Source organism: Candoia aspera, chromosome 7, assembly GCF_035149785.1.
Source record: "Candoia aspera isolate rCanAsp1 chromosome 7, rCanAsp1.hap2, whole genome shotgun sequence".
Classification (NCBI taxonomy): Eukaryota; Metazoa; Chordata; class Lepidosauria; order Squamata; family Boidae; genus Candoia; species Candoia aspera.
This window is the reverse complement of record NC_086159.1, coordinates 15,170,300-15,184,004: the sequence shown is the minus strand read 5'-3', so window position 1 is coordinate 15,184,004 and position 13,705 is coordinate 15,170,300. Positions and strand designations below refer to the sequence as shown.

At 36.2% G+C, this 13,705-nt stretch overlaps 1 protein-coding gene across 1 annotated transcript in view; it reads left to right on the top strand.

Moving 5' to 3' along the window:
• The window catches only part of CACNA1C (calcium voltage-gated channel subunit alpha1 C), a 506,884-nt gene that overhangs the window by 482,961 nt on the left and 10,218 nt on the right, over nt 1-13,705 (top strand). Inside the window, exons 38-43 of the mRNA XM_063309210.1 lie at nt 2,043-2,145; nt 5,252-5,353; nt 5,566-5,693; nt 6,929-7,063; nt 10,256-10,608; nt 13,425-13,451. Coding sequence (XP_063165280.1) covers nt 2,043-2,145; nt 5,252-5,353; nt 5,566-5,693; nt 6,929-7,063; nt 10,256-10,608; nt 13,425-13,451 — 848 coding nt within the window. The remainder of the gene's footprint in view (nt 1-2,042; nt 2,146-5,251; nt 5,354-5,565; nt 5,694-6,928; nt 7,064-10,255; nt 10,609-13,424; nt 13,452-13,705) is intronic.

Below are 13,705 nucleotides of genomic sequence, written 5' to 3'. Positions count from 1 at the left end.
AGAAACAAGATAATATGTGGAATATTTTATGCCTTCCTGATTCATTTCCTAGGGGAGTACAACACAATCAGAGTTGCAAGTTTGATGTCAGCCCCACTAGGTAGACCAGACCAAGAAATCACTCCATAGGAAAAACAGAACTATCTTTATTGAGATTGGCTATAATAACAGACTTTTAACAAATCCAATTGTGCAATCTAAACCTGTGTCATTGGGGTAGGATTATTATTATTATTATTATTATTATTATTATTATTATTATTATTATTACCATCATCAGTAGTGGTAGTAATGTTTAACTGTCAACCACCATAGTCTTATAGTACAGACAGACAGATAAGACAGCTAGAAAGAACAGTTTTAAAGTCCTTATAAAGAGTCAAAAAGTGTTCACACATCTCATCTTGGAAAATTGTTCTCAATAATTGATGACAAATTGAGAGGTTTATACCAAAAATGAGACTTCCAAGGATCTGTGACTCCAGAAAAATAAAGATGAGAACTTGATCTGGCCCAGCATTTGGATTCAGTCTGGTTGCTGTCCTGGTGCAGAGAAAGATTAGCTTGTGATTTCTAGGTTTTCTATTATGCAATTAATAGATTTTACTATTATGAAATGTGTGCTGGTTTCTTAGATAGCAAACTTGTGCCCCATTGACTCTATTTTATTAGCATTTCAAATTTTATTTAAAATATTATTTATGATTTGCCATTCAAATTAATCTCACACAACATACATTTTGAAGTACATTGCATACTGATTTGGATCAACAGATTTTACAGCACTGGGTGAGTTCCCTTCAATCCTTAGCTAAAGAAGTTTTAACTACAAGTTTAAGAACTTTAAAAAAAATGGGGGGGTGGGATAAACACCAAAAGTTGATTAGAAGTTTGATTTTAGAAAGTTACAAATGGACTAAGGATCCAGATAAATTTGAAATAAGATTTTGGAATTAATTATAAAGAATCCTCTCCATGGGAAAATGCTTTTGTTTTGAATTATTTAAAAAAAATAAGATAAGACTTTAAAAATTGGACACTAGATGGAACTAGAAGGAACTAGAAGGAACTAAAGATTACAATTAAAGGAGAAGAACACTTAAACTCAACTTACAAATACAGAATGAAGCAAAATATTTTAACACTGACATATTGAAGGATATTTTTAAACAATGGACCCACTAATTTTAATAGTGTCTGCCTCTATATATAGACTGTGTCTAAAAGTCTTCATGTTATGGAAGAGGGACAAATTCTACCTGACAAGATCGAGACTGAGTTGACAGTGAATTTAAAAATGACAGGCTTCAAGAATGACATGGAAAAAGATGTTATGCTGGACATACAAAAGAAATCAGCTGATGTCTAAATAATTAAAAGGGATATACAAACGACAAACCAAGAGAGTGACCTGGATAATTTTCCTATATTCAATTTACAAAAGAAGCTTGGAAGGGACAAAGAAAATAATGAAAAGAAATCAAGTTCCACAACATTATTTGAATGGCCTAAAGATCAAGATCGTTAGAAGTAAAAGGAAGGAATATAAAGTTGGTTTATTTGATGAAGGCTAAAATAGATATGTTGTTATCTCTGATAACCCTTAATGGACTTTTGCTGACATCAGGACTGAAATGATGAGGCTTTAAGGATTTGTTTATAGGTAAGAGATAGGATATGGAAAGAAGAGATCATTTGTTGTATTTTAAGAGAAGGTGGTAAGTTACTAAAATTGTTTATACTTGATTTGATGAAGGTGGGAAGTCACTTCTTTATATATTTCTTTTCTTTCTCTTAATATATTCTTATTTTTTCTTTCTTTTCTCTTTCTCTTTTTTCCTTTTTTTCTTTTTTTCTTTCTTTTCTGCACCTTTTTCTTTTTATTCTTTTAGTTTTTTTCAGTTTGTATTAGTTTTTACTATTGTAATTATAATTCTTAATAAAAGTACTATAAAAATGAAACTGAGAAAACAGCATATAAATTGATGTGGTACATGCCGTATAATTCAATGTTATGTTTCTGTCTTTTTCTTCCCCCTTAGCGCCTTGTCTCTATGAATATGCCATTGAATAGCGATGGAACTGTTATGTTTAATGCAACCTTATTTGCACTGGTTAGAACAGCACTGAGAATCAAAACAGAAGGTAAGAAGACACTTAATATGTAGCAGAAACATATGGGATTCTTGATAAGTTTCTTAGAGCATATGTGTTATCACGCCATAAAATCCTAGAAGCATAGATTTGGGAGGGACCAACTACCCGCTCAGCAACAAATCCAAATTAAAGAATCCCTGAAAATTTGGATAGCTTTTATTCTTAGGAAAACCAACAGAATTTGCCTTCCTATAACATATATCCCTTATTGTATGCCCTTCTGTCAGACTTCCTTTCAGTTATTTGAAGAACGTTATCATATTCCCATTCAGCTGAGTTTTCTCAAGGCCAAACATATTCACCTTCTTCCATTCTCTTTATCAGACTTCTAGTCCCTTGATTATCCTCACTGCTGCTCTATGAACCTCTTCCAATTTCTCGAAATCCTTCTTAAAGCGTGGGTGCCCAAAACTCAACATCATACTTCAAGTGAAGTCTGACCAAAGCAGAATAAAGTGGAATTATTACTCCCAGTGATTTAGATATTAGATTTAGCTCTGTTAATTGCAGCCCAAAACTTCATTTGCCTTTTTTTACAGCCACATCACTGCCAGCTTATACAGTAGAATCTCGGTTAACCAGCACCCATGGGGATTGGTAGATGCTGGATAAACGTAGTTTCCAGTTGCTTGAGGGTTACTATTAAAAATAGGCATGCCGAGTTTGGACTTGCCTTTCTGCTAGAGAGGGATTGGCCTATCCCTTTCTGGCAGAGGGATGGGTTTGGGCTTGGTGCACCGTGCCAGTCCAGTCCTTTCTGGAGGAGGTGTGGGTTTGGGCTTACCTTTAAAAAGGTGGATTTGGACTTGCCTTTCTGCTGGGGGGGGTCGCTGTGGCATGCCAGGTTTGGGCTTGCCTTTCTGCTGGAAGGGAATTGGATTTGCACAGCACAGCGCACCAAGTTTAAACTTACCCTTCCGCTAAAAATTGATTTTATCTAAATTTTTATTTAACATATTATTTCTTCATTTTTTGCCAGTTGCTTGAGAGTGCCAGTTGCTTGAGTTCCAGTTAACGGAGATTCTGCTGTATTCAGTCTGCAATAAACTACATAGTATTCCAATTTTTTTTCCACAACTACCATGATCAAGCTAGATATTCTTCATCCAAATCCAGTGCAAGTTATTTTTGTCTCTTAAGTCAAGATGTCACATGACCACGCAGCTTAACAATGGCAGTTCTGACAGTTCCCGGTTACTGTCCTTAAGCAAATCACTGTGGGTCATTATGCAAGGATCTCATATGACTGCGACTTCCAAATTCCAACTTCCTGCCAGTTTCCCCATGGACTTTGCTTGTGGAAGCCAGCTGGGAAAGTTGCAAATAGTGATCACATGACCATGGGATGCTGTGACAGTTGGAAATCCGGACTGGTTGCTGAGTGCCTGGATCACGATCACTTGACTGTGAGGGCACTGCAACAGCCAGAACTTTGAGGACCAGTCATAAGTTCCACTTGTTCAGTGCTGTTGTTAAGTTCGAACAGTCACTGAACAAGTGGTCATTAACCAAGGACCACCTGTAAGGGTTTTCAATGAAAAGGCAAGAAAAAAGATGTTTAAATAATATGGTAATTTTCAGGGAGTTATTCTGCTTACAACATAATTTCTCATTCCATTTTTCTTTCAATTATAATGATTAATATAATGGTATACTTTTCTACATATTTTTTCTTTTTTTAGTTTGATATAAAATGTATTTTTTTAAAATTATTTGCAAACTAGAACTAAATTTTAAAACTTTACTTGGTAAATCAAATCAAGGTGGAACATAGAGTTGAAAAGTCTGATTTTAAAGAATTCAGTTTGCATTTTAAATTTAAAATGTAGGATTCTATATATTTTTTTTAATATTCAGCCTAAATATATTTTAGTATTCAGGCCAGAAATACTGAATCCATTCATACCTTAAATTCTGTTCTAATATATAACAATAAGTAAATTTGGATTCTCACTATCCAATTCTTATTTTTCTCTAAATCACTTACAGCCTGGATCTGAATACTATCCAGAATATCTTTTATGTTTAATAATCTAGTGATAGAATAAATAAAGTCTATGTAGACTTTTCAGTCTATAATAGATGGATAAACAGTCTGTTTGCCACCAGTAGCTGGCTCCTTTCCTGTCTTTCATCAATTCATTTGAGAAGCCAAGAGCAAATGGCATATGAGTGATATAATGACCAAAGGGATAAGTATAGGCTTTTCCCCCTATGGTTTTTTTCAATTTGTTCTAGGTATTTTAAACCTGTTGAAAGCTTAACTTGATTTCTCACCAAAATGGCAGAAAATTCCACCACCATTATTTGGTGGTTTGTGATCCTGAGGAACTTCAAGATCTGCATAAAAAAAGCCTAAGGGCTGCCAATATTTTAAAATATTTATATTTTAAACAGTTAGTTTTACTGGCATTTGTGTTTGCTATGTTAATTGTTACCTACACAAAACATACAAAACTAAAATAGCCTAGAGTCAATCACACAAAATCTTATGTATTTACTGAGGGTTATATGCTGCTCCAATCCAAAGCAACTCTGAGCAATTTACAACTTCAGAACAGTAAAATAGTTAAAAAAAAATACTATACAACAATAAACAAAATATATCACCCATACAATCAGCAGCAGACAACATACAATTGCTTCTCAAAAGGAACAGATGTATGTTTGTATCCAAATCAATTTCTGTTCATAACACAGTTATGTTATGAACCAGAGCTATAGAGAAACCTTTTAAAAAACACATTTAACTAGTTCCTAAAACATTTTTGCTATTCATGAAACTTCCTTCTGTTCAATGGAATCTTTACATTCTTACTTCCTTGGACACCATTCTACCTATGCAGTATTATTAAGTTAAGCCTGGCTTCATCCTTCATCCTCAAAAGCCCATCTATCACTATGCTTCACAGGTCATAACAGACCAAAAGACAGACTCTTTTTTTTCCATTTAATTGGCTTTAATAGGATCAGAGTTACTGAGAAAACTATTTTAAGATATCCTCATATTTTTAAATGGCTCTGTGGACTAGATAAATTACTGTTCCATACAAGAACTGGCATAATTTTTTTGTACTAACATTTCTTCTTATAGGTAACTTGGAACAAGCCAATGAAGAGCTGCGTGCAATCATTAAGAAAATCTGGAAGCGCACTAGCATGAAGCTGTTGGATCAGGTTGTACCCCCAGCAGGTGGTGAGTCCACCTTTCTTTCAATACTCTATTTAATACCAATTCCAACCCGTAACACACCCTGCAATCCCTGAATAAAGGGTGGGAGACTAATATTTTAAAATGGGTGGACGCTACCATCATTAAATAATATTTTGTTAGTAAATTATAAAAGCAAAATAACTGTCACTTGTTTTTAGCTTCTTACTTGTTTTTTCAAAATGTCTGCCCTCTAGATGATGAAGTCACAGTTGGAAAATTCTATGCCACATTCCTGATTCAGGAGTATTTCCGGAAATTCAAAAAACGCAAAGAACAGGGTCTTGTGGGCAAACCTTCACAACGTAATGCTCTTTCTCTACAGGTAAGTAATGGATACACAGCATGAGGTTTACAGAAACAAAAGCCAAAAGTGGATCTTCTGTATGTTGCTTAGCATTATGACACTGACACAAACTATCTGGCCAGCAATTTTATCATCCTTCCTACCAAAGATCTACACCAGATACTTTCTGACCATGAGAAACCTCCCTTATAACATATGAATTTAGTTAGTTTTGATGTTACAAACTTAAGGTGATGATTCCCAGCCCCAGTTTTAAAAGTGTTCTTATTTGATCTAATCAAATCAAATCACCATCTTGAGAATAATCAGAGTATGGCTATACCAGCTGTCATTAACATACCTTTTTTATTACGTAGAGATCCAGCAGATTTAATTTTTCATGAGTTTTTGTGTTTTTCTGAAATCTTGATGCATTCTTCCGTTTAGCTGTTTATTTTAGAATTATCATGCTGTGACAATTAGCTATAAAACAAAGTGACATCCTTGTTTTATAACTAATTGGAATACTGAGTATTTTTCTTAGTTACTAGAATTAATTATAAACGGGGCTATTTGGTTAAAATGGTATTTTCATATGTAAGAACAACTGGTTGGAAATAAGATATCTTGATAACAAACATATTTACTTCTAAATTAATGAATTTGGACCAAATATGTACAGGAGAATTATAAGCAAATGAGGTTATGAAGACATACTGTATTCTATTATCATATAGCATCTCAAGGATCCATCATAAATATCCTACAAAATTTTCCTTAAACTTCAGTGAAGATAAAATTACCCTTGCTGTACAATACATTACATAAAGGATATTTTTGTACTGTATCCAAACAACCTAGGATCATGACTGGGATATTTGAACACAAACTCAGAATGGACCAAGTAACTTCACTGCATGGGAATAAGTTATAAGTTATATCCTTTGAGTCCCATTGTCAGTGATGGATTGAAAATGGTGCTATTTTTTCTTAATTGCTTTTTTCATATTTCAGATACAGGGAAACTATTGCTGCAAAGCTCTGCAAAAGGTCTTTTGTCAATTCAGAATTTCAGAATGAATCAGTTAACTGGGGAATAGCATTCAGCACCAATATATATCTGAGCAAAGTGATTACTTGTGCCCAAAATAGCCAGCACATCCAATTACATTGAGATTTAGTGGCTGTTACGAGCCAGTGTCAATAAATACTGTATTTTAAGGTCAGTTTTATTTATTTTATCTACCAGTATGCTAAACCATAATATTTTCTAGGCTGGTCTGCGCACATTACATGACATTGGACCAGAGATTCGAAGGGCAATATCTGGAGACTTAACAGCAGAAGAGGAATTAGACAAGGCCATGAAAGAAGCTGTTTCTGCTGCTTCTGAAGATGACATTTTCAGGGTAAGTGCTTTCTCTGTGAAGGTGCGATCTGGTGTGCAGTACAATGATCCTTAAGTAGCCAAAAACATTTGACTGAATACTTTTGGCTACTTAAGGATCATTGTACTGCGCACCAGGCTGCACCTTCACAGAGATTCATGGACTGAAGTAGATACAGCATAGGATGAAGAGAGAAAACCATAAGTAACTAAGAATAATAAAAACCAGATAGTTTACTCTTTAAATTATCTACCAATCTTAAAAAGGCATTTCAAACTTATTTATAAGTAGCAAGGATCACCTGTGGTTTTTGGTCGGTATCTACTTCTCATGGGAAATCAAATATAGAAGAGTCAAGGGAGAGGATTGACAGAAGTGATGCAGCAGACCCCCAATTTAACAGACTTATGCCCCCCCCAGCTGAATGTGATTAATATGGCACAAAATTAACATTTCTTTCCATCATTACTCTTAATGTCATGCAACTGTTTCTACATTCCCAATATGTTAGAGCAGAGATGGACAATCTTTTCAGCCCCAAGGACCACATTGTTTACTGTGTTGTGGCATTACAAGTATGGATGCACACATACATTAAAGAATACACAGACATAGGTATAATGATTCAGCTCAGATTGTCACATAATTCAGCTCAGGGTTGCAGAGTACCCACTGCTAATAGTTTAGGAGTGTGGCTGCCAAAGGTGGAGGATGAGAAAGATTTCCATTCCATTCCTGATAGACAGACTGTCCTGAGGGAATTCCAGACTACATGACCAGTAGATTGCTGTGCAGTAGGGAAACTAGGACATTGTACCAGGTACACTGGAATTTTAAGAGCCAAATATTTATTTGCTTCTGCAAAAAGAAGTCCTGTTAAATTAAATGGCTTGCTGGTTGCACACAACAGGGATTCATATGCTATTACAGCATATTCAGCAACCACTCGTTCAGTGACCGTTCAAAGTTATGACAGCAATGAACGAGACTTACAATTGGTCCTCATAGTTGTGGCCATTGCAAATCCCTGCAGTCCCATGATTGCAATTTGGGTGCTTGGCAACTGGCTTGCAATTACGATGGTCGCAGCATCTCACGGTCACGTGATTGCCATTTGTGGCCTTCACTACCAGCTTCCAACAAGCAAATGGGGAAGCCGGCAGGAGGTCTCAAACGACAATCACAACACATTGCACCTAACGACTGTGTGGGATTCACCTAATGACGGCAACTGGAACTGCCGCAACTGCCATCATGAGTTGGCATGGTCATGTGATTTTTTTTTTGCTTTACAACCGCGTCACTTAGCAACAGAGTTGCTGATCCCAATTACCATTGCTAAGCGAGTATTGTATTGCTTGTATAATGCTTATGTGATTACTTAGCTTGAAAAGAAGGGCAACAAAGGAATGAGAGCCTTTTTCTCTTAGCGTTCATGGATGGGAACACTGGATACTTACATGAGGATTGGCTTTCTTTTCAGTATAACTACTTTTTCTTATCCTACCTGGATATACTGTAGACGCCATAGTAGACATTCATTTTATTATTTTATTTCTTTATAAAGAATTTAAACTGCCTCAATCCTAAAAGACTCTAGGTGGTGCACAAAGAGCAACAGTAACAAACCAGTGTAGTAATAAATGCATAAATGTATAATAATGCAATAATATAAAATTACATTAAGTTTTATATTAACAATTATCTACCAGCTCTTCTGACCCAAGGCCTTCCAAAACAGACATGTTTTTACTAGTTTCTGGAAGACCTTGGAGTGAGAATTATCCTGGCCCTGGGGGGAAAGCTGTTCCACCACAGTGACCACCCTCATAGAATGACCAGGTATCAGGGTTCTTTGATTGTACTTCTCAGTAGGTGGGGACATTCAGCAGGCACTCACTGTTCACTCAGACTAGGCAGGCAGAAGCTGTCCAGATAGCTGGTCTAAGAAACACTAAGCCCTCAAGCCAGACAGGGCTTTTTAGGTAATAACAAGTATCTTGAATTGCACTTGGAAACAAACCCACTTCTGCCACAAAGGTGTTACATGACAGTAATGAGACTGTCCACTACAAAGCATACAGGCCACTATATTTTGCATCACTTGAAATTTTCAGGTGGTCTTCAAGGGCAACCTGGTGTAAAATGAATTACAATAATCCAAATGGGAAATGAAAAGGACGTGAGTATCTTTAGTGCCCTTTGTTCTAGATATGACTGCAGTTCAAGCATCCGCCTACACTAGGAAAGTCTCTCCTGTTCAAAGTTACCATGTGGTTTCAAGCAGGAACTGTGAGTTCCCCCCCCCAACTGCAAGCCTCTACAGTGGGATCAAAAATAGAGTTCCAGAATCAGAAGACTTCAGAATGAATAGATACTTAGTCTTGCTCAGGTTGAGTCTGAGCTGATTTCTCTCCAACCAGGCCCTCATAGCCTCCAGACACATGGTCAGAACTTCTACTACATCCCCCAAATAACTGGGTATCATCCACATATAGATGTTAAGCAGGATAGGGGGAGAGAAGTACATGACAGTATCAAAAGCTATGAAGAGGTCCAGCAGGATGAAAATGGTCATGCTCCTTCCTCTCTCCAGTTCATGCCACAAGTCACCTTTGAGGCTAACCTGTATGGTTTCAACCCCCTATCCAGGCCTGACTGCCAAGAGTCCAAATAATCTGCTTACCCCAGGGTATAATTATCATCTCTCCAAAACTTTCCACAAAGGAGAGATTGAATATGAGATGATAGTTGCCTGGTGATAATATATCCAAGGCAGACCACTTAAGGGGTGAACCATTACCTCTTTCAAGACAGCTGGCACTTCCCCCTCCCAGAAAGAGGTATAGATTCTAACTTGGATCACCTCCCTGCCTGCTTTAATTAATCAGGAGGATTAATTAAAGTTCAAGTGCACAAGTGGCAGAGCTAAGATCACAGAGATGTCCATGTAGATATTTGATCTTAATTAATTTCTAAATTCTCATCTTTTTTTTTCTTATGCCCACTTTTTCTTACAACTTTTTCTTCATCTTTCTGATAAGAGTTGTCATATCGTATTCCATATTTTTCTTTAAACCAAAGGCAATAAAAATATTATTGGAAATAACAAGTCTATACCTCATCAAACAGTACTGCACTTCCTACAGGACATAACTACATCTGAAGTGGTGTTTTTATTCATTCATTAATATGCTTCTGTTTTGCTTCCAGAGAGCTGGTGGCTTGTTTGGAAATCATGTCAGCTATTACCAAAGTGATGGCAGAAGCTCATTCCCTCAGACATTCACCACTCAGCGCCCTTTGCACATCAACAAATCTAGCAACAACCAGGGAGACACTGAATCCCCATCCCATGAGAAGCTTGTAGATTCCACCTTCACTCCAAGTAGTTACTCCTCATCAGGTTCCAATGCTAACATCAATAATGCCAATAATACTGCCTTGAGCCGCTTTTCCAGTCCACCAAGCTATCCCAACACCGTCAGCACCGTGGATGGCCACAGCACCCCTTCATCCACCACTGTACGGATCCAGGAAGTTCCTTGGAAGCTCAGCTGCAGAAGGTAAAGATTATTGACAGCAGCAGTATTTCTATCATTTGCCAGTTTAATAGATCATTGTAATTGTACATGGAACTTTACAGAGGAAATATATAGTAATATAAATATCAGAAATTTGAGCCTTTATGTATACATACATACAACCCCCCAGAAGTTGATGACAGTGGCTGTTCCATACATTTCAAAATATATTACAGTCATATTAATATTAAAAATGGTTATATATTTTAAAATAAATATTTTTTTCATTTTTTAGATTTTTTTATCCCGCCTTTATTATTTTTATAAATAACTCAAGGCAGGGAACATACCTAATGCTCCTTCCTCCTCCTAGTTTCCCCACAACAACAACCCTGTGAGGTGATTTGGGCTGAGAGAGAGCAACTGGCCCAAAGTCACCCAGCCGGCTTTCTTGAATTAAGATAGTGTTTAGTCCTAACCCATCAAGGTTCAGCCCTATCTCCTTTCCATCTGCTCATTTGTAAATAAGGCTGTTGGCTTATCTGAGAGCTTTATAAGTTCTCTGAGTACTCCAAATACATTACAAAACGTGTTTTTTTATTTATTATCATCATTATTTGAGAAAACCTTAAGCAAAACCATCAGATAAGAGTTCCTGTAATAGAACCCAAGTATGTAAGTTGAGGTACTCAAGGAAACTATCCTAATGGTTTCTCAGTATTTACTTACTTACTTACTTACTTAATTTACTTACTCACTTATTAGGGTTCCAGTTAGTCCAATTGCAAAAACTACTCTGAGTGCACTGTCTGCACTGGGGAATTTCAAGGCTCAAACTTATATTGGTTCTGCTACATATTGGGCCAGGAAGTTAATGCCTGTAATGTAACAAATATCATGGCTCACTAATATATGAAGAGCTTTGATGGATGTCAAACTTAAATATAGCATTATGTTTCCGATAAAGTCTGACCAGATGGCTCCCCAAAGCCTCAGAAGCATATGAAAGAATGCATTCGCTCTCACTCACTGTTTATCAGCAGAATTGATTATTCAGAGATATATTGCCTCTGACTATTAAACATTTATGAATAAAAGTTACCACAAATTTTCCTAAAAATTATTTTAAGATACCTGTTGTGAACGGCAGGCTACAAGTCCGCATACCAGGCAGGTGCAGACATAGAATCCACATCCACAAATGAGGTGCCATGTGCAGAGTTAGATTATCCCAGGTCCTCCCACTGCTGGGGAAGAAGCTCGAAACTGAAGCTGTGAAAAGCATGGGACTAACAGGTTAAAGTTGGGAACTTCCAGGAAAATAGGAAATCCAGGAAGATTGAAACAGAAGGTGCATCTGAGAAATAACTAGATGTTCCAGCCAGGAATTCTCTCAGATTATTTTTTCTGTGTGATGTTAAAAGTCTTTTTTTATTATTTTCTTTGTGCAACCTAGTGAATTCTGTCCTATTATCTATTCATCAGGGTAAGCATGAAGATATTGTTTGTATTTATAATTCAATTTGAAATCTCTGCAGCATCAAAATTTAGCAAGAAAAATTTTGTTTCTGTTTACAGCAGACAAGCATCATCTTGTGATCAGCTGCTAGCCTTTCCTTTGCTTTTTAAACTCAAGCCATATTACATTTTGGATGCTAAAAAAAATTTTTTACAGTTTTTTTTTTCTTTTTCTGAGAAAGTTTAATTTTGTTTTTCTCCGGAAGATTGGTTATCTCCTACAGGCAGGAGAGTTGGGGGAGGAAGGAGTGAAACTTCCTGGGGGAGGAAGGAGTGAAACTTCTTCATCTCTACGCTACACAGCCATGAGTTCAGACCACTGAAATTATTTCTATTTTGGTATTATTTTGGTGATGGCTGCAGGAGCTATCAACCTACCATCCCAAAGCAGAAGGTAGGACCAGGGTATGAAGATCCAGAATGCTTCTGAGAGAAGAGATTGTACCCTGGGGTCCTAGTCATTCCAGTATTTCCTAATAGTTAATTCTGTGAGTTAATTAAACATAGGCAAAAAAAAGTCTTTCTTTTATCTGTTCTAAATTTATTAACCATCCATTGAGAGGTCATCGGCCCATAAGTCCTTTTTTAATATTCAATATAAAGAGGCAAATACTGAGGATGTGTGTGATATAATGAAGTTTGAAAAATACAACCAAGGTACATTTGCATCTACACAAAAGCTTTGTTTTATTTTTCTTTCTGTGTGTTCTTCAACCCTCATTCCTGTGCTTCTTCAAAATGTATAGGCTTAAGCCATGTAAGAGCAAAAGAATAATTGGTAATGAATAAACAGTGCATCCTGGGAGTTGATGCAGACCAGTATCTTTGTTATAGATAAAACAAAAATTATTAGTTACAGTGAATTCAAGTTGTGAGTGAATAGAGCCGAACAGTCCCCATTCTTGGAAAAGATCTCATAGATAAGATTGCCCTCTTTCAATCCTGAGAGAATAGGCATTGAAAAGAAGATTAAAGGGGATTAATGCTTATCATATTGAGATGAAATTGGAATTACTTCACAGATCCTCTGTGGTTTAATTCTTTTTAAAATCATATGGTTTAGTAGGAAATACTTGATTACTGTGATTGATAAATAAATGCTAATTGGTGTTAATATTTTATTTTTGATGACATTGCATCAATTTATAGCAAGGCAACTTGACTAATCTTTACCGTTTTCTAAAACACAATTTTAAAAACTAGGCAAATAGGTCTCTGCCCCAGGTTTTTACCTTACTCTGCAAAACTACAATAAATCCAAAATCACCACTTTCTTTTCTTCTTTCCAACTATATTCCTGATTGTCTTTTTTTTCTTCCCATGCTTTCCTGATGAATTAGGACGCATTATTATGAAACACTAGGGAGGTAGGTAATAATCTTCCTGTTCTTCTGTATTTCATATAAATGTTCATTTATCAAATCATGTTAAATTTTAGTTCTCAGGTCTAGTGAGGGAGGGGGATAATACTGCTATAGCACAGATAAATAAGAGATTTGTACTCTAATAAAACTTAGAATATTTTGTGGATTACTTATCCAAGATGCATTTCAATTACTTTGAATCAATGCTGATGTTATGGTCAAACTACATGTTATATCAGATCTTAACAACTTATTTG